The 20645-nt window shown below is 36.0% G+C and overlaps 1 protein-coding gene across 3 annotated transcripts in view; it reads right to left on the bottom strand.

The window, feature by feature from the left end:
- Positions 1-20645, bottom strand: part of ANTXR2 (ANTXR cell adhesion molecule 2) — a 170621-nt gene that overhangs the window by 41319 nt on the left and 108657 nt on the right. For all 3 annotated transcript variants that reach the window (XM_086704776.1, XM_086704775.1, XM_086704774.1), the window contains 2 exons: positions 15222-15389; positions 14824-14904 (listed from right to left, as the gene is read on the bottom strand). In XM_086704776.1, coding sequence (XP_086560902.1) covers positions 14824-14904; positions 15222-15389 — 249 coding nt within the window. The remainder of the gene's footprint in view (positions 1-14823; positions 14905-15221; positions 15390-20645) is intronic.

The following is a 20645-nucleotide window of genomic DNA, read 5'->3' as shown; positions in this document are numbered from 1 at the left end:
TTTTTTATGTTTATTAAGTTTTGAGAGACAGAGCATGAGCAGGAGAGGGGCAGAGAGAGAGGGAGACACAGAATCTGAAGCAGGCTCCAGGTTCTGAGCTGTCAGCATAGAGCCCAACACAGGGTTCGAACTCATGAACTACAAGATCATGACCTGAGCCAACGTCGGACACTTAACCAACTGAGTCAACCAGGTGCCCCCTTAATGAAATACTTCTGATATATATTTGAAATATTAAAGATCTAAGAATTTGATGGGATTTTTCAATTTATAAAGAATACCTAAAATATGTTTTTATCTAACTGATCAAGAGTAGTAAAATAATTCTACTATAAGAATAAAACTATGATAAAAACCATTGTCCTTAGAGGTTTATGTTAAAAGCTTTCAAAGGCTGGAGGTCACCAAAAGTGTTATTTGTCATCTAGTTAGGGGAAAAGACCACTTAATACAAGGAGTGTATTTGGTTAATTTAAATCAAAATGATTGATTTTCATTTAACATTTGTCCACTACTGATAACTCAAGTTGGAAAATCAATTTCAGAGTGACCCAATGGGAGAAGGGTTCCATGTTAGCTATATATATTTAATGACAGAAACACATTAGTACTTCACTACTTATAACAGCATTAAATAAAAGAAACTTTGTGTTGAAATTACTTTGCAGTTGTGACACAATGCAGGAAATTGCAACATATCAAAACGACAATGGAGATAATCCAATATCACACATAAATATCTTTTATTTTGAAAGAAAAAAGCAGTAATAGACTAGTCTTATAAAGACAGAAAACTGGCATAAAATTGAACTATGCTGCTCTCTTAAATCTGTATTCTTTCTACTTTCTTTCATATGCAGTTATTTTCAATTTATTTAAAGCATAATAGTAGCAAAATATATATTATGGATCTAAAATCATTATACTGTTACAGTTATTCAGACATACTCCAAAATACTGTGAGGAATATATACTATTCTTTAACTCTTATGGTAACTTGTAAAATGTTTATATGTATTATCATCTTTTATTTTAATTCCAGTGTAGTTAACAAATAGTATTATATTAGTTTCAGGTTGTTTCTATGTATTATTAAATTATTGATGGGCTGACAAAATGTCTAATTACTAAAAAAGTATAAATTAGTTTAAACAGGTTTGTAAACAGTAGATCAAACTTTCTACTTACACAAACTTTCATTCACCAAAGATTATTATTAAAACCTACTCTCTGAGAGGTAATGCACTATGTCCTGGGGATACCCCAGGGAACATTACAGGAAAAGCCCTGTCTTCATAAAACTGGCTTGGTTGGAATCAGAAAAAAAAGACCAGACTGCAAGAATTCAAAGGTATCCTTGTGATCATTTATTTCTCTATACATAAATGAGAAAACTGAGGACCAGAGAGAGGAGGAGATTTATGCTGGGCTCCAAGCTAATCAATGACAGTACAGAGATCCAAGTCTCTGGACCCCCAGTGTAGTGATTTTGCCAATACATCACCAAGCGCGTTAGAACTTCGGTAATTCTGCTTTCTTCTCATAACTTACTTCCCCAATTCTGACGCTCTTGTGCCAGCCTAGAACACAACTGTTCCTGGAATACACAGATATTTCATCCCTTTTGTTCCTCTGAACATGCTCTACCTTCTGGGGCATAGAACTGAAATGGAGGGGAAGTTTCTGCGTAGAAAGGTGATGAATTACACAACTTCTAAGGTCCTTTATGATGCAAAAGATCCTTATTAACTGTCTGTAGAATTTATTGCCAATTCTAAATATTATCTTTTATTTACAGATGCAGCTTATTAGCTTTCTATGGAATTTATTGCCACTTCTAAATGTTATCTTCTATTTACAAATGCATGCAAAATTAAATGTACATTATATAATATACAGAAATAGAACATGCATGCATTCTGTATATATTCCAAAACGACTTATTGACGTTGGCATCAATACAGTATTAATAATTTCCATATGAGAATCAGACTCAAAATTGAAATTTATTTAAAAGTACTTTCCTACATGTATAATAGTCTTCATTCAGTCTGTTATTGAGTGAAAGAGGGAGAAAAATAAAGTGCTGCACTGTAAAATGACAGCACGGCACAATGGAGTTGCTCACTGAACCAGAAATCAAAAAAACTTGGGTTTGAATCTAAGTTCAGTTACTTTTCAGCAATGTCACCTTGGGAAATTCACTAAATATCTCTGAGTCGGGGCGCCTGGGTGGCTCAGTCGGTTAAGCGTCTGACTTCGGCTCAGGTCACGATCTTGCGGTCCGTGAGTTCGAGCCCGGTGTCGGGCTCTGTGCTGACAGCTCAGAGCCTGGAGCCTGTTTCAGATTCTATGTCTCCCTCTCTCTCTGGCCCTCCCCCGTTCATGCTCTGTCTCTCTCTGTCTCAAAAACAAATAAACGTTAAAAAAAATTAAAAATAAATAAATATCTCTGAGTCACATATTCTTCATCTGTAATATGGGAATAATATGACACCCAACTGTTAGCACCGTGAGGAACTGAATATACAGAACATACGTAAAACATAATAGGCAGTCAATGACAGTTAGCTAATTTGAGTTCTGAATCTATCCTATGAAAGATTTCCTCCTTCCTGAAATTAAGAGCACCCTCAACAAGTACAAAGCACTGTCACCCCCATTAGATACATAAACACTGCAAATATATATGCATATGTACACATGAACACACACATGCATTTTTATCTATCGGTATTACAAGCCTGAGCCTTGGTAATATCAAGAAAAATGTCTGAAGCCAGGAATCTCTTTTTTTTGTAGCTAATAAACCTAAGTTGATATCCACCCAAGAACAACAACAACAACAAGAACAAAAGATAGGATTCCTATTGGAAAAGCGTTACTTTACCCAAGAAACCACTTGATGACTTGACAATCCACCACACTTTCTATATCAAAATTTATATACAAGTCTTTTTTTGTGACTCATGATGAAAGATTATATTCAAAGACAAAAACATTGAAAGCAAGGCTAAGCCATACAGGAAAACACAAATTATCTCTAGTCCTGTCACAAATTTATTTGAGAACCTTCCAAGAGCCCAGTTCTAATGTTATTTATGTTACTGCCCAGCTCCAATCCTTTACTGGCTCCCCATGGACTATAAATTAAAATCTAAACCCTTGACACCTGCAGATTTTTGCTTGTCTCTCCAATAATTCCTCGGTACAAAATAAATAGCTGAATACGTAAAATAAATGCTATTTCACTTTCACATTTTTCCCCTACTTACACTTAAAGCTAACATAAAAGGAAACATTGCTGCAAAGAATAAACATATGTCTCACAGCCAAATCTGGGATTTCAAATTTGCACACAATAATATTCAAGCCACTGATGACAACTTTCTACTGAAACTGACTTCACAGTTATCAGAAGTAAGATATACATGTAGAAGCTAAATGGATTTAGCGTGTTGCATATTTTCATTACAGAGCTTTTTGGTTTTTTTTTTTTTTATTTTGTCCAAATGCATGGAGAACATGAGACATAAGACCGAAATCATGTTCTTAAATTTCGAGCCTTGTGTGCTTTTTAAGGAGTTCTTCTGCAAGAATTGCAGGCCATTTTTCACAGACAAAATACAATGAATACAGTTTGCTGTGATTTCACATGGAAAAGTATCACAGAATAATAGCATAGATTTAATAGTGAAGGGAGATTAACCTGACAAACATGAATGGAACAGCCACAGGGGGGAGAAAAACAAAGAGATTTTAAGAAGATGGCTTAGTCATTTTGAGGGTCAATTTCATTCCAAATTGAAGTCCAGCAGAGCAGGAAGCCCTACAAACATATAATCTGCAGCTTATTACTTAATAAATAAACACTTGAACCTCCTTTTGCCCGCATGTGCTTAAGAGGAATCATTTTTCCTCCCCAGTTTTCACATCTTTTTCCTCTTTCTTCCTTTCCTCTTTCTGCTCCTGATCCTCCCTCTTTCTATCTCAGCCCATAATCTGACATGTCGTCTTCAGTGAAGTATTTTGTATGCTGGTAACCAGTAAAGTAATATTATTCAGATTTACTGCTGATGCTATACCTAGGGATTTTATTTGGATTTATTGTTACTTGTCTATAATTCCTAACTGCCCTACAGTAACTGTCAAAAGGTGAAGGCCTGAATATTAACCCAGGGAAATGTTTGAAAGATGTAAATGAAAATATTTATGTAAGTCTCTCTCCTCTCCTCTCCTCTCCCCTCCTCTCCCCTCCCCTCCCCTCTCTCCCCTTCTCTCCCCTCCCCTCCCCTTCCTTCCCCTCCTCTCCTCTCCCCTCGTCTCCCCTCCTCTCCTAAACCTCTTATCTCATAAAAGAGCATCTGATGCCAAAGTATGAACAGTGTATTAAGGGCTTAGTTTCAGTATTAATAACTCAGATTTAAAACTCTTGGCAATTAATTAAGATTAATGACAGAAGTCATTCCCTTTTCTTCAATGTAGCAGTCCTTCCTATCTCTAATTTCTCATTTCTGTGACCACTCCACGCTCATTTCAGGCTGTGAAAACACAGTGTCCCAAAACTTTGTTCCTGTTATCTGTTGCCTTTTGTATCTGAGATTAACGAAGTAGACATTAGCAAATTTACAACCAACAGCTCAGACAGCTCTGCCCTACTTTAAGCGGTTAATGGAAAAGGAACTAATCTAGTTAAGAGCACAGGACTAGTTCATAAATCTGGATTCAGAGGATAGATAAAGACATCACACCTCTTCTGGAGAGTAGGAACTGAATTCAATCAGCAGCTCCCTTCTCTCTGTTTGCTGGGAAGAGCCAGCATTTCTATAAACTGAACTCAGAGGCTAGCATAAGCCACATACAGCCCTGCAGAAAGATGATTATGGAAGAGATTGACATTAATGTATGATTTCACTGGGACAAATACAGGCTTCACAAGAATCCCAATCACTGAAAACTCTTCTTGGATCAAATATGAAACAAAGATTAAATCTGTTTTAGAAAAAAATAAGCAGAATGCAGCTGCAAGCAACAAAATAATAAACGTATCTTGATAAAGAGAATTAATAAAAATTACAAGCCTTCATCTATTCAGAATTCCACCTAAAAGGAAAAGACTGTGTCATGCTTTTATTACTCAGAAAATGTTTAATAGATTTAATTATAAAAGTTAATCATCATCCAAAATGATAAATCTTAACACCATATAAATAACATTTTTATGTATCAGCATCCTCAGCTATATCTTTATAAGAAATAATTCAAATTTATCAAATTTCCTAACTGCTCTGTGTCTTGATTTTTGTAGTCCCATAGTCAGGGGAAAAATCATGAACCTAAAATCATAAGTCGTGATAATAAAAGCTTTGAAATTGTACAAAGTCAAAATGATGTGTCTCTCAAGAGTCACTAGAGTCTAATGCATATATTCCTCAACAGCTCATCTTTATTTTCCATCAATTATAATAGAACTAAGAGACATTAATACACACAGTTCTGTTCAATATCTTGTGCACATTATAGTGAAATATTGTGATTTGTTGGCACAGGACTTCCTATCCAGAATGAGAAAGTTAAAGTCTTGACTGTGCTCACTGCATTGGTGGGAATCATGAAGTCAGCTGGGCCTCAGCTGAGATACATCAGGTGAGGGGCAGAGATGAACAGACTGAAAAGTTATACGGTAATTATAATTTGAAAGCCATACATAAAGAATACAGTAGAAATCCAGGTGAACACAGATGATGTGGTGACAAGAGAACATTCAAGAGGAAATTCATATAAGCTCTCAGAGACGTGCAAATAGAATTTAGGAGAGAGAAACGAACCGACTAAAAATGATGTACTTAATGATGATAGCAAAGCAGTGAAAGTCCATGTGATCTCTAGAGAAGAGTGAGATGTGAGAATACCAGGAGACCAAAGGTTAAACCTGAGGAACCAATAAAAGTTAGGAGGAAGGAGAAGAGAGAAAAATGAAAGATGTAGAGAAAGAAATCAGAGAATAAACACTCTTAACTCTAGAGCTTTTATCTCTACACTATATATATATAGATGTCCTATTTGAATTCTTCATTGAAATATGTTTTACAGATTTACTTTGTTAGGCAAGTAAGATATGATTTGATATATAATATGATATCAGTGTGTATAATTGCAAAACCATATATTCCTGTGTGTGTATAGCCAATTCTCATTAGGGTAGATCTTAATGCTATTTGAATAAAATTTATTGAATTCATTATAAACTCTTTGTTAAGATATCATTAGTGTCAGGAAATGGCTCTAATAGAAGAATTTATTGTAAGCAGGAAACAGTGCTTGATTTAAGAAAAAAAAAAAAACATCTAATTTTGACCCAAAACCAAAATGTGCTTAGTACTGGAGAAGACTCTAAAATATAAATAGAATATATATTATTTTCACTACATTAACCTGCTTGCTAAAAAACATTACGGGAATCTAAAGTTTAGGAAATTAGATGCATTCCTTTTTTCCACAGTCTTAAATGAAAAGAACTCTCTAGGAGAAAGATATGAGGTATATCAGAGAATAAAATCACTTTGAAATGGGAACAAGTTTGTAAAAACCATCCCAATCTCATTAATTAAAAAAAAAGCCAAAAGAAAAATAAACAAGAAATTTCTCATAACCCTTTGAAATAAAAGAATTAATTTTTAAGCCAAAGTCATACAATGGTAAACAAATGTCTACTGGTATTCTTAAACAACTTCTTGCAAAGTTTGAAAAGTAAATCATTTTTATTTTATACTTCAAAATTATGTAAGTTTTAAGTTTTTCAAGTGTTAGAGGTTGTGATTTGATTCAGGGCAGAATTAAGGGAAAATACAAAGATTATGTGAAGTAATTTTAAAAAGGACTTACTTAAAGATTAAAAGGGTATATTATAAAAATACTAGTATTTTATTTTATTTAGAAATAAAAATGAAAGGTATTTAGCAAGAAAAGACATTCCTTAAAAGTATATACATTTGTATAATGTGTTAATACAAATTCCTTTTTAAGAATAAGGGAACAATAAAAGCTTCCTACTCAAGCCAATTTCCTTAACTGAGTTATGAAGCTCTCCTTAAACTAAACTTATAAATTGGGGCTCTGGTAGACATGAAGGCACCATCGTAATGTGCTTTGGTAAAATAATAAACTGTCTACAAAAATGATGCACTTCCCCCCACCCCTTGGACTGTGTCCTTTGAGCTCTAAATTGAAAACTTATAATATACATTTTTGTAAATCATTAGGAATTATAAGATGATTTACTTAAATATACTTAATCTTCTGCAATTAACATTATTAAAAGGCCATACATAAAGTACTCAAAACGGCAAAAAAGAGAAGTTTAAAATTATATCTGTGCTGACATTTCTGCTCCCAGCTGGATGACTGAATTGATGTCCTCAAGATGTTCTACAGCAATGCTGTATATTAAGCCTAAGAAAATAATGTATTTAGCCCTAGACAACTGACATTAACTCTTGGTATTTTTAAAGTATTGTTTTAGTGTGCCAAGGCTCACGGATGATGAAAAAAAAAAGTTTATTTCTAAAGTCAGCACATTGCTTTGGAAGGAGGGTATTCATGCTAATATAATAATTTTTGCCTCTTGATAATCAAAAACTTGTTGATCAATTTTAACCAAGAAATCTCTCTACCTAAACTTATTTATAAGTTGATACATAAAATATGTATGAGGCCACTAAATACAAATTATGCCTGGTTTGGGGGGTTAAAAAGCCAAGTAAGTATCTAGATTTATTTATACTTTCTTTGAAAAAATAAGTCTTCCTCTACAATTTAAATCATTACATTTCACATATTCTATATTTCACTTTAGGGAACTAAACTGAAGTCAACACTTTGTCAGCTTATACACATAATTAAGAGATAGTTTTATTTAAGCTAAGAAATGGTATCCAAAAAAGCACTCTATTTCATGAAATTGTTATTTTCTACTTAAACAAGCATTAGTTGATGTCATACACACAGAGAAAATATGTTCTATAGGTATACACACAAAAATATTTACAGTAAACACACACACACACACACACACACACACACACATACATACACTTACTCAGTGGGATTGTAGTAATAATGGCAGGTCTATCTTGTGTTATTCTAGTAAAAATTTATCTTTCAAATGTATATAAACCAAGTAAATTATTTCTACTAGTTTAAACGGGATATTTTAGGTATTTTCAGAATGCCCTAAAATATTAAGACAAGAGATAATAAGAATGAAAGACACTGGTGATAACAAAGAGGGTAGAAAAATCTGATGGTTTTCTTTCCCAGCGATATCACATCACAATTAGTTTAAAGGATCATGTAAAATTTCAGACCTTACAAAAATAAAGGTAATCATCTGAGTTTTAAAATATCTCAATATTTTTCTGAGTTAAGAATTCAAAAAAAGGAAAGATCTGAAAGTACCATGGGCATTTTTAAAATATGAATTTATTGTCAAATTGGTTTCCATACAACACCCAGTGCTCATCCCAACAGGTGCCCTCCTCAATGCCCCAGGGGCATTTTTGTGTATAGTATGGACTTAATGACTCAGGCTAAAATAAAGGGTTTTCTTATAGCACTTAAAATTGATTGCAAAGTCCAGCTATATGATACAAAATATTAAGATGGAACCTAAAAACTAAGTGTAAAAATGCAGTCATTAGCTGCATACTTCCAAGCACTGAAAACATTTGAAATTTCAAATCATGTGAGTGAAGGTTTCAATCTGTTCATAAACACCCACAAGTGGTCTACATTTTGCCAATGTGATGAGGAACTTAAAGGCAGTGTGACACAAAATCTCTGCTACCAAAATGCTATTCAGTCTGAAGATGAAGTGACTTAATAATAGCACTGAGCACTGGGGGATTTGTAAGCATGATGGACTTCACAGCGATCCTCAGGAGGTTAGGATCATTGAAGAAGCTGCCATTGAAGACAGTGAGGCCGGTTTGTTTTGAACTTGAGAATGCAGATGCAGGACAGGCAGAGGAGTGAACATAAATCTAGAACTAGAGATATAAACATCAGAGGCCCAGCCTTAATCATTTGCCACTGAGGTTATCAGGTTTCTCTGGTGCCTTTAAAAATTTTTTTTTTAATATTTATTTATTTTTGAGACAGAGAGAGACAGAGCATGAACGGGGTGGGGGGGGGGGGCAGAGAGAGAGGGAGACACAGAATCTGAAACAGGCTCCAGGCTCTGAGCTGTCAGCACAGAGCCCGACGCGGGGCTAGAACTCACAGACCTCGAGATCATGACCGGAGCCGAAGTCGGACGCTCAGCCGACGGAGCCACCCAGGTGCCCCTCTCTGGTGCGTTTTAAATGAGCCTGTGCTATCTATGTTCTCAGGGATTCTTTTTCCCTGCAGATTTTTTTTTTTTTAATTGGAGGACTGACATTGGCTTCTGTCAAAATGGACTTTGTCTTTTAAAGCAGCTACCATCAATCATCTCAAAAACTGAAAATTATATCTGTACGATTAATAAAAGTCTTCTCAGCATAAATTTAGCTTAATTGGAAACTCACTATGCACTTCTGTTGCTTATTTCACTACTGACTGATGAAAACTTTGCCACAGTCTAGCAGGTCTCCCTAGGCCATTGTTCCCTGGCTATTCCCACTCCAAAGGATACCTCTGAGTTAGCACCTTTTCTTTATCTCAGAGTAGCCTTGCAGGTATTTCCTCAGGTGAGGAAGCCTAAACTTTATTAATAATAACAGTTTACATTACCATAAAATATTATCTTCTGTACCCTGGAGCTTTGTCACACTAATGTTTAAACCAATTCTAATTATGTCACATGAGTGTGTGCACAACTATGAGCTTTTGCAATACTGCCACTGAAAAGTATACACGTTCTTGAATTTTTCTCTGGCTGAATCTAGGTGGGAGAGCAGAAAAACCCCTCAGAAAGAAAAATGTTTCCTTGAACATGCACTTCTTACTTTTGACTTACAATTGTATTTTTACTATCCAACTATAGGCATTAAGTCTTTTATAAATAGGAAATTAAAGCGAATAGAATTTTCTCAATTTTGTTTTGCTAAAAATTTACATCCATCTGAAAAAAATCTAATTTCATTTCACCCCAAGTAGTAAAAAGCCGCATGACAGAAGTTTAAAAGCAAAGAGTGGATGCGCTTTATGGGTGTTACTATTACCAGGGTTCTTCTATTGCAGCGTATAAATTTATGTCTGCTTACTGGTGAATGAGGGATTGCGGTCTGAAGGTTAACTTAACATAACCTCCATCACAGCCAAGAAGCTCCTTGGAGATTTAATTGGTTTGTGGAACAACTCCAAAACTAGTGCCGCGCTTTCTTCTTTCTTTGCCTTTCTGCTTCTCCAACTCTCACTTTTCAAATGAAAAAGGAGAACGCGTGGTAATGCATCATTTATAAATTACCTTGTTATTGCAAAAACAAAACACCGCTTTGAAAACCAAACAAACTCCTGCTGCGGACTCCAGCATGTTTGATGGAGGCCCTTCAAAAGAGTCCATGGCTTAATGGAGGTTGTTTATGTGGAGACTTCAATCTGTACCTGCTGTCCCCCGTCACTCCCTGGAAACTTGGCGGCAGATGTTGCAGCGTTAAGTTGTCTCTGAAGTGGCTTTCTGTCCTCGTCTCCCCACCGCAACGGAGTCAAACTGCATTAGATCTCTTTATTTGTGCCTAAGGCAAGTTTGGGAGCGCAGCTGTGTCCACCCCCACTCCTACCTTTGGTGTTTCAGGCCTCCAGGCAGCGAGTGTGAGACCAAAATGGTTCTGCCGCTCTCAACTACCTCCACTGACAATCCGGCCGCTCGCTGCGGGCTGGGGAGGCCGCTGCCGCTGCTGCAAACAGATGTCGGCGACAACCTGCTAGCTTACACCTGGACGCGCGGCCCTAACCTCGCGCGCCGCGCGCTGAAACATTCATGACTCAGAGGAGTTGCAGCCACAATCAAAGCCCGTGCCTGGTCTGTGCGCCGCGCGCGGACCCCGCCACCTCCGCAGGAGCTGGCGGCGCGGAAAGCGAGCGGGAGCGAGGGACGGGCCAGAGATTTCTCGCGCCGCTTTGATACTTTATGCCTGAACTTCAATTACTTGATCAAGGACTTCAATTCAGCAGTGAATTCTTCTGCAAATGAGCCCGGTGCGGCCCCGGAGCCATAAAAGGAGAACATTTGGCTTGAAATTCAGCGTGACGGGACTTGCAGAGTAAATGTGCTTGACTCCGGGTTTAGTTCTACGTACGCTGATTTGTTTATTAAACTAAACTCTCAAGAGGCAGAATCTGCAGTAAACAACTTATGAATAAATGACAAGATTGTTTTCCAAGGTGGAAAACGTGCTGTTGACTAGGCATTGGTTCCGTTATTTTGGAACCATCAGCCACAACCTGAAAACAATTGTTTTATTGTCTCCCAAGCAGCGCTAACTTTGTTTTGCCTTTTTTTTTTTTTTAAGAAAGAGACTATTATTTCCTTTAAAAGTCACAAATGAGAAACCATTCTTGCTTATTCCTTGACAATATGAAACAAACTATCCATTTCCAACGACTAGACAATTCTTCCAAAAGTCTTCTTAATTTCTACAACGTACAAATTGCCCATATATACACACATGCCTCGTATGACATTGTACAAATACTTCTAAGAAGTATAATCAAAGGTAAACACGCACAAGATTTTATGAGCACAGGAAAATAACAAAATTATTGGCAAATTTTTTCACCAATTTGTATGTTGATAAGAAAGTTTCTTTTAAAAAGATTGTCCTTGACTAGCTAATAACATTTTTTCCAGTGCATTATTTCATATGCGAACGGTTTTTGTGGGAATCAATATACCTACGCTGATACAATACTATTTACCAATTCCCTATTATTTAATGGGAAAAATTAATGGAAAAATAGATTTGTGAAATCAAAGTAATAAGTTTGGAAGGACAATGATTGTCTTTACTGTATACATGTGTGCTGTACACACACATGTATCAAACCTTTCATGAGTACTTTGAGTAGTCTGAGTTTAATTAGGTACTGATTGGCTTCAGGGGAGTAAAGTTGAAGATAGGATTTTACCCAGCCACATGCTACAGCATCCAGTCACTAGTAAGTATGGTTTTAAGCTATCAAAAAAACCTCCCAAGACTAATTTACTCCTTCAATGATTCTATTCTGGCCTACTTGGAGTATTCAACATGAAGAATAGCCAGAGGAGTGGAGGCCTCTGCCATTTGAATATCTTACTCTCCTAAATTTAAAATTTTCTCTACTCCATGTAATCCTGGGAGACAAACCATGTCTACATACACTGAATTGGTGAAAATTGTACAGTTCAGTCCATTTAGTTTTTGAGGGCTTAACTAGCCATAGTAAGTAGAAGGTAATGGTGAGCCAGTCTGCTTCTCATGAATAAATAAAGCCTTACCAAAGCAAATCATCCCATTTTAATATCCTACACCAAATGTACATCAAAATTAGCAGTGCAAAATATGCTCCATATCCTAATTCTATTTCTACCTCTAGGTCATTTTCTTACTAGGTGAATCACTTTTATTTCTAAAATGAAAGATACTCTAAAGGTAAAAAGGTACTGGAACTTAAGAAATATTGTTGCTCTCTTTTTTAAAATCAAATTTGTGGGATGTTGGAATGTCCATACAGATTATGGCCATGGTGCCATGCAATCATGATTTCATATAAACAATTAAATATTATTTTCTGGATAATATTATTTGACCTGGAGTTAAGAAAGCAAGATATGGGGCGCCTGGGTGGCTCAGTCGGTTAAGCGTCCGACTTCGGCTCAGGTCATGATCTCACGGTCCATGAGTTCGAGCCCCGCGTCGGGCTCTGTGCTGACCACTCAGAGCCTGGAGCCTGTTTCAGATTCTGTGTCTCCCTCTCTCTCTGCCCCTCCCCTGTTCATGTTCTGTCTCTCTCTGTCTCAAAAATAAATAAACGTTAAAAAAAATTAAAAAAAAAAAAAGAAAGCAAGAGAGAGTGTGCATACTCAAGGAAATGGACTGAACATATCTGAAGAGTAGTAAGTATGGTGGGGAGAGGACATGGGTAACAAGAGAACAAGACAGGACATTTGGGGTCAAAAGATGTACAAGTATTTCAGTTATTGTACAGTCTTTTATAAAGTTGACCCAACATGTACTATGATTATGTATGCCTTATGATTGGTGTAGAATTTTTGGCACAAATATCACAGAGTCGCATGGTTGGCTTTGTCAATAACAATATTTACTGTGCTCAATCTCAAAAGATTTCTTCTCTTCTATTCCCAACCTATCACTCTGGTTTCAATCCCCAACCCTCAGACTAGTAATCCACGAATCACTGTGCTCTTGGCTGCCTCAGAGACTTTGTTCCTGATGTTTCATCCATGGAAAAGCTCATTCCACCTAACTCCACCTGTTGAAATCCTATTCATATTTAAAGATAGAAGACCTATATTTTTGAAGAAGCATTCCCAAGTTCCTCCAGAACTTGTTCATCTCTCTTCCTTCTGTACACTCAAGAGTACTTGATAACTACCTATACTGTGGCTCAGATCACCTTCTGGAATAAATATTTCTTTCCTAGCTGTCTTGTTTCCCAGACAAGTTTTAGGTTTCTTAAGGGTGAAGGCTACAGTTTGTTATCTACCCCTCACTAGTACCTGATGTCATTACTAAGGCACATATATAATTCAAAAACTACTAAATTAAATCAGAATTAGTAGAAATGATGAAAGACAAAACTAAATTTTAATCATAAGAGTGAAAAGAATATATACAGTATTGGCAAGAATGTTAGAACCACTGCCTGCTTTTGTCAGCTAATACATCTTTAGTGCTATCACAATACCCAACACTTGTACAGGTGAAAGTTATTAAACAAATAAATTAATGTCTAATCTGGGGAACAGAAAACTAAGAAGATGCACAACAATGATTTTAAGACACACAGTGAAAGGCTGGCATATTAAAGAGTAAATAGAGTTTACTTTCTATTAACTACAGTGGTCTGGAAATGAACGAGGTTGTTCCATAAACCACCTGCTTCACTCTACCTATGGTCCAAGCAAAGGGTAAATGATCTGTTGAGAAGTCTCAAACTGTATTTCCTAAATAGTTGAGCTCAGAGGTTTTTTAAATGACCCCCATTTTCCTAGAAGTAAAATTTTAAGGATTTAGATGTTTTTGTATGTTAAGCACCAAGCTAAAATATATAACACTAAACATAACTTAATTTGGCACTGTAAAATAAATATTAGTGTCATTAATCATTCATCTTAAAAAAAAAATAGCCTATCAAACCTGAATGAACCTAAAGTCCTCTGAAGTTGATGTGAATGAAGTTCACCTATGTTCCCTGGGCCTCTCTGCTGGTAGATGCCAGAGAAAGGATCCTCAGTCTGTCCTAGTCTGCTAGGACATATGTCTGCTACTAGTCCTCAGTCTGTTCTTCCCACCTTGGAAAACCTCAGAATGTGATGTCGTCCAAGTCAAAGGCTGAAGCAACGAGTGTGCATATGAAAGTATGTGGACAATAGGCCACAATTTTTACATACTACTTGAGAAGGGACTTGTGTTGAGCCTTGACTTGCAAATATAGTGCAACAATAGAAAATAATTTATTAAGCACCCTATGTAATAGGAACGTGTAATAGGAACATGTAAGACGATGATTCCTTCCTCAAGTGTGATGAGGGCTTTAAATTCTTTTTGATCATTATTTCCCTACCTTCATTATACCGATCCAAGCACTCCGCTCTTTCCTAACACATCCCCACATACAAACCTCATCTCCTTCCTGAGGCCGCATCAAGGAAACCCGGTCATACTGCCGCCGTAACAAAGCCCAGAGTGCATCAAGACGACCCTAAAGGGAAACATGATTTGTAAATTCTTAGTGGACGTATTCAACCTCTACTTACTAAATAAACAAACAGTTACAATGAAGAAGGTAAAGTCTTAGTCTCTCTCTCCTTTCTTTACTAAATTAAACAAATAATAACAAAAATGGAGGTTCTTATTGCCGAGAAAGCAGCATTCAGTTGTTAGAATGTATGATGAATGTCTGCTACTTGATGTACCTTGGTCCTCCTTCAGACAGTTGGGAGCTTGGGGGAGCTGAAGAAGTCACATTTTCTCTAGTTACGGTTTCTCAGTTAAATCATACAAAATTTAAACAACTACCTTAATTGGTGTGTACCACTTTGTCTGAGGAGGCTGGTACGTGGGTTTGGGACGAGGTGGTCTAGGCCTGACAGGTTCCTCAACTTCTTCAGGAATCCTCACCACAGCATTTTTGGCTTTCTCTAGCCTCGCGCCTTCTTCAGTAGATCCTTTATCACCCCAACGGACCTTCAAAACAATGGGGAAATACTTGTATCAGACATATAGTGTCCTAGAAGAACAACCTCTTATTTAGTAGATGGTCTTTTGGCTCACCATCTTGGAATAAACAGATGAGTAGTATACTAACTCTCAATTTCTCCTCTTCTGAGACTAAATTAGGTATGTTCCTCTTCTAGCTAAATATGTACCCATATGTACTGATGGCACTGGGGGAAAGAGATGATGATGACAATTCACATTTACTGAATGGCTACCATGTGCCAATTTGCATTTAATCCATACAAAAATGCAATGGAATAGACAGTATAGGTACTATATTCTTTTCCTTCCAGATGAGGAAGCTGAGGCACAGAAAGGTTAAGTGATATGTCCAAAGTCACACAGCTAGCAAGTGGCAGGGCAGGGATTTGAACGTAAGCAGTCTGAAATAAGTACCTTTCAAATAGGTTTGAATTTTACAAATATAATTTACATGTATTTTACAACTTTGTAAAAAACTTTGTATTTTAAACAAAGGAATAAGTTGTTCCTTCCAAAATTCTCGTCAAGTTTGCCTAAATCAAAAAGTATGATTTTAACATTTAGATTTTAGAAGTAAAATAATTATATGTCTGACTATGGCTCAGGTCATAATCTCCCAGTCCGTGGGTTCAAGCCTTGTGTTGGGCTCTGTGCTGACAGCTCAGAGCCTGGAGCCTACTTCAAAATCTGTGTCTCCCTCTCTCTCTGCCCCTTCCCAGCTCATGCACTGTCTCTCTCCCTCTCTTCCTCTCAAAAATAAATAAAAACATTTAAAAAAAAAAGTCTCTTAAAAAATATTTGTACACATAAAATCATTACATACAATTTTTCTTTAATTTGTAAAACTTGACTTTGTAAAGTAGCTTTTAGTCTTTAGTTCTGATGCTTATTTGGGTATGGTTATTTGACAGGTCAATTCTTCTTTGAGAGGAAGGCAAATCTGAAAAGACTCTGCTTTGAAAAGAAAAATTCAGAGGCACCAGAGAATTCCACACATTTTAGGGTATTTCCTTCTCTGAAAGCTCTAGAGATTGAAAAACTATAGGGTCAAATGATTGTTTTCTTTATTCTTCAATGAATAAGAATTAAGAGCTAAATCTGAGCTAAACTTTACCACTGTATAGGTATGGGAATAGGATGTGACTCCTGGAGAAAGATTTTGTCCAACCAGGAGCAGTGGAGAAGTCCTACAAAAAGCAAGGACATTAACAAAGACGATAAGGATAAGATAAGTGAAGGTCTAAAAAGAAATACGAAGCCTTGTCCAGAGCACGCTGATTCACCAGAGTTAAATGATTTCTACAAAGGAAAAAAAAAACCAGGCACTTTTTAAAGCATTTTAATGACCTGAGTTAGTGGGTAGGGATACAGATGATTACTGTTCACAGGAAGAACTATTCATGGCTTTTCGATAAGGCTTACTTAGATGTTTTTACCTTTTTTACTACAATTTTAGAACAGGCTTTCAACTTCAAGTAGACCCTGCTGAGTCATTAAAATGTATCTGTATCTTTCAGTGTGATCAGTGGTACTAGAATGTTCTTTATGAGGTTGTTAAAATTGTTTTAAACACCATTAAACCTTTAGAGCTAGGTAGTTGGTTTTCTTTCCAGAGAAATGACCTTCTCTTTCAAATCACAGTGTCTTCACCTAGATAAACTAAAACTTATGAAATCTTTAAATATAGCTAACCTGAGCTAAAAAAATAAAAACAAAAACAAAAACAAAACAAAACAAAACCCTCTAAAACCAGGATATTATTCTGGCAGTTGTGAAGTCTCAATTTTAAGGGAAAAAAAAAAACAAAAAGAAAACAAAAAAATAACACAATTAAGTAAACAAATGAATGTCATAACTCAGAAAAGTAATTCAAACTAAAAATGTAAGTAGATAAAGGTTAGATCTATTCAGAACTTATAGACTTAACATACACAGCTCTCCAGGCTCGCTTGCACAGTTGGTATCTTAGAGGTAATGGTAATCATATTCTCCAATTATCACTGGCACCGTTCTCAGATAAAGAACATGAAGAAGGTTGTTGAACTGGAGTTCTGACTCAATGTATTTCTAGACACTCAACTATTAAAAGACTATATTCTGTGAAGTAGAGTTGCTGAGGTCTAAAGGAAATTCATTAGTTGAATCCTTAGTGTTAGTTCCTAAAGTAACTGGTCCTTCATCGTCACCATCATACAAAGAACAAAACAAATAATTCCCATTCAATTTCAAAGTCTAAAATTAGGAAATACTTCATAGATTTTTCCTAAAACTCTCCAAGCAATTACAGGCATAACCTCAGAGATATGGCGCATTTGGCTCCACACCTCCACGATAAAGCAAATAGCGTAATAAATGAGTCAAATGAATTTTTTGGCTTCCCAGTGCATATAAATGTTATGTTTACACTGTCCTGTAGTCTATTAAGTGTGCAATAACATTATGTCTAAAAAAGCCATGTATGTACCTTAAGTAAAAATATTTTATTGCTAAAAGCTTCTGTCATCTTAACTTTTAGCAAGTGGTAATCACTGATTATAGATCATCGGAACAAATACAATAATAATGAAAAAGTTTGATATATTGTAAGAATTTACCAAGACATAACCCAAAGACACAAAGTGAGCAAATGCTGTTGGGAAAATGATGCTGACAGACGTGCTCAATGCAGGGTTACCACAAACCTTCCGTTTCTAAAAAACAACACGGTATCTGTGAAGTACAATAAAGCAAAGTGCAATAAAACAAGGTATGCCAGCAAATATATATATACATTTAGTTGTATAAATTTTAATATTTTAGTTTAACCACTTTAAGATAGTCACAAAAGGATTTAAAAAAAACAGACAAATAAATTGCTAAAGGGAACTTTAGCAGAATTAATATACCTGGCTTTTTTACTATGGAAAAAAAAAAAAATAAGTGCAAGCTTGATAGCTAAATCCTTCCAACTCTACTTGGCTTTCATAATAAACAATAAAATTCCATAATTGCCAGGGTATATTTGGATGACTAGGAGGTTGTATCATAAAGGAGCAATTTTAGAATTGAGAAAAGAAACAAAAACAGTTTCACGCTGAATTGGCAGAAACACACATTTGAAGTCATTAGGTATTGTGGATCAGTTGTGCTAACAGCTGTTATTAACATCAGCTCAGTTCCAGCGTTCTGCAAATTGCCATTACCGTAACGTTTAAATATTTAATTTAAAGGAAGAGTAAGAAAAAAAATCTACGTAAAATCCCTATCCTGCCTTAAAATAACATTAGTTATGAAGATTTGTTCTGTAATTCAGATGTGCACATAACTTCTAGAATTCCATTTATTTTTCCTAGTTAGAGGTATTTTTTAAGGAAAATACTTTCCAGGCTTAAATAGGCATGGTTTTAAAACAGATTAAATTTTCTATTTTCCCTAAGTTTAAATATGATCAGGTTTGAGAAAGTTTCATGGTGCTTAATTCTTGATTCAATTTTTATTGTGTATTTTTATGTATTGTTTCCCTTTTGTAATGTTCACATTTCCTTTCTCATTTTTTCTCATTCCCATTTCCATCCCTATACCCTATTTACCCTATGTATGGAATACCCTATATACCTACATACCCTATGTATGGAATACCCTATACAATGTAGCCAAAATTGTCCAAAGCTAAAATGCACCCCAATCATTAAAAGTGGGTCCTTTTCATAAGTTTTCTTAAACTGAAAAGGACAGGCAATATCGTTTCACATATTAAGAGTTAATAACTCTTAGAACTTGAAATGTGAGTTACTCAAGAATGTGCATCAGCCTTTGGCTTTCTTGATCATAAACCAGTATTATTCCTTTGAACTCAGGACCCCTTCAGGAGCTCATGTGTATGCTTTTTTTTCCCCCCCTTTAGAAAGAGATCTCAATCTTTGGTACACTGGAATACTGGACTCACAAAAATCTGGCATAATTCCTCGTTTTTTCAGCAAGAACATTATTCAGTTAAGGCTCACTTACTAGCATATCCTTATTTCACGGTCATGTGGTATTTTATATGTGTGGATTTCAAAATAAAATTAAATGTATTATTTTGACTCTGAAGTAGTGCATGCTCATTATCAAATGAGTTAGGAAAAATAGGGAAATACATAGCACAAACTGAAAATCACTCCATCCAGAGAAATCTACTAACATTTTGTAGTATGTCTTGTCAAAACTTTTTTCCCCTTGCACACATTTTTTTACATGCACATTTTGGAATGAGGTGAAATAAGCTAAAAATAAGTTGAGATAAACAATATTAGGATATCCAGAGGTAACTATTTTATCTCCAAGTTTATTTTTCATATACATTAGATGACATAGTCTATTCTTTCCCCACCCCTCCAAGCCTTGAATGACACGACAAAAGTAAGCAGAAGGAAATGTTCCTGGTTCTGTGTCAGGCAACAAAAGCTAGCATAGCCACGTTCTTGTGGACTGTTTGATATTCTCAATCACTCACAAGAAAACACATACGCACTATGTCCTCCAAAAGACAAACTTAATAGCTTCCTGCATCTCCTTTTTCCATGGCTTATTAGCAATGACGTACCTGTCTCAGTGGATATTTCAGCAATACAGTGGCATGCTTTTATGGAAAGTGTGCATTACTTTAACATCTAATGTGGTCAAGAAAGTGAGAATCACTATCAGATGGCTTGAGTAACCACTTCTTTGGAAGAATACTGAAATTTATTCTGAAAAGGGGAAACTCTCCTAGGGAATCTGAATTTTATAGAAAAGTATAAAAAGAGAAAACTGCAACCGTTGTGAGGTGGTTTATTAATTGGCTTACTGGTTTTTGCTGGCAGTGACACGACAAGGCAGATACGGTGGTAGGAGATACACAATAATTGCAGAGCACATAAAAACTCCTTCTTATCAAGAAGTAAAGTTAAAAGGTAACTAGTAAGAAAGAAATGCCAGGATCTGTGTTTCATAATAAAGTCAGCCTATCAATGACAAAATTCCTCCAACTGTTCCTTGAGGTGGGATGCTGGCCTGTCTACACTGTTGCTAAGGGCTCAGTGCTGGCAATAATGGCTTATTATTAATTAAGCTATCACTTTGAGAACTATTTCTGTGGTGGCAAGAAGACCACATTTCATTTTGAAGATATAATATTAAAGTTCAATTTGAGCCAGTCTAAAAGTTCAATACAGGGGCGCCTGGGTGGCTCAGTCAGTTAAGCGTCCGAGTTCAGCTCAGGTCACGATCTCGCGGTCCGGG

The sequence above is a fragment of the Puma concolor genome, chromosome B1 (assembly GCF_028749965.1).
Source record: "Puma concolor isolate L17-30 chromosome B1, mPumCon1.1.hap2, whole genome shotgun sequence".
NCBI classification, from domain to species: domain Eukaryota; kingdom Metazoa; phylum Chordata; class Mammalia; order Carnivora; family Felidae; genus Puma; species Puma concolor.
This window is presented reverse-complemented; position numbering and strand designations above follow the sequence as displayed.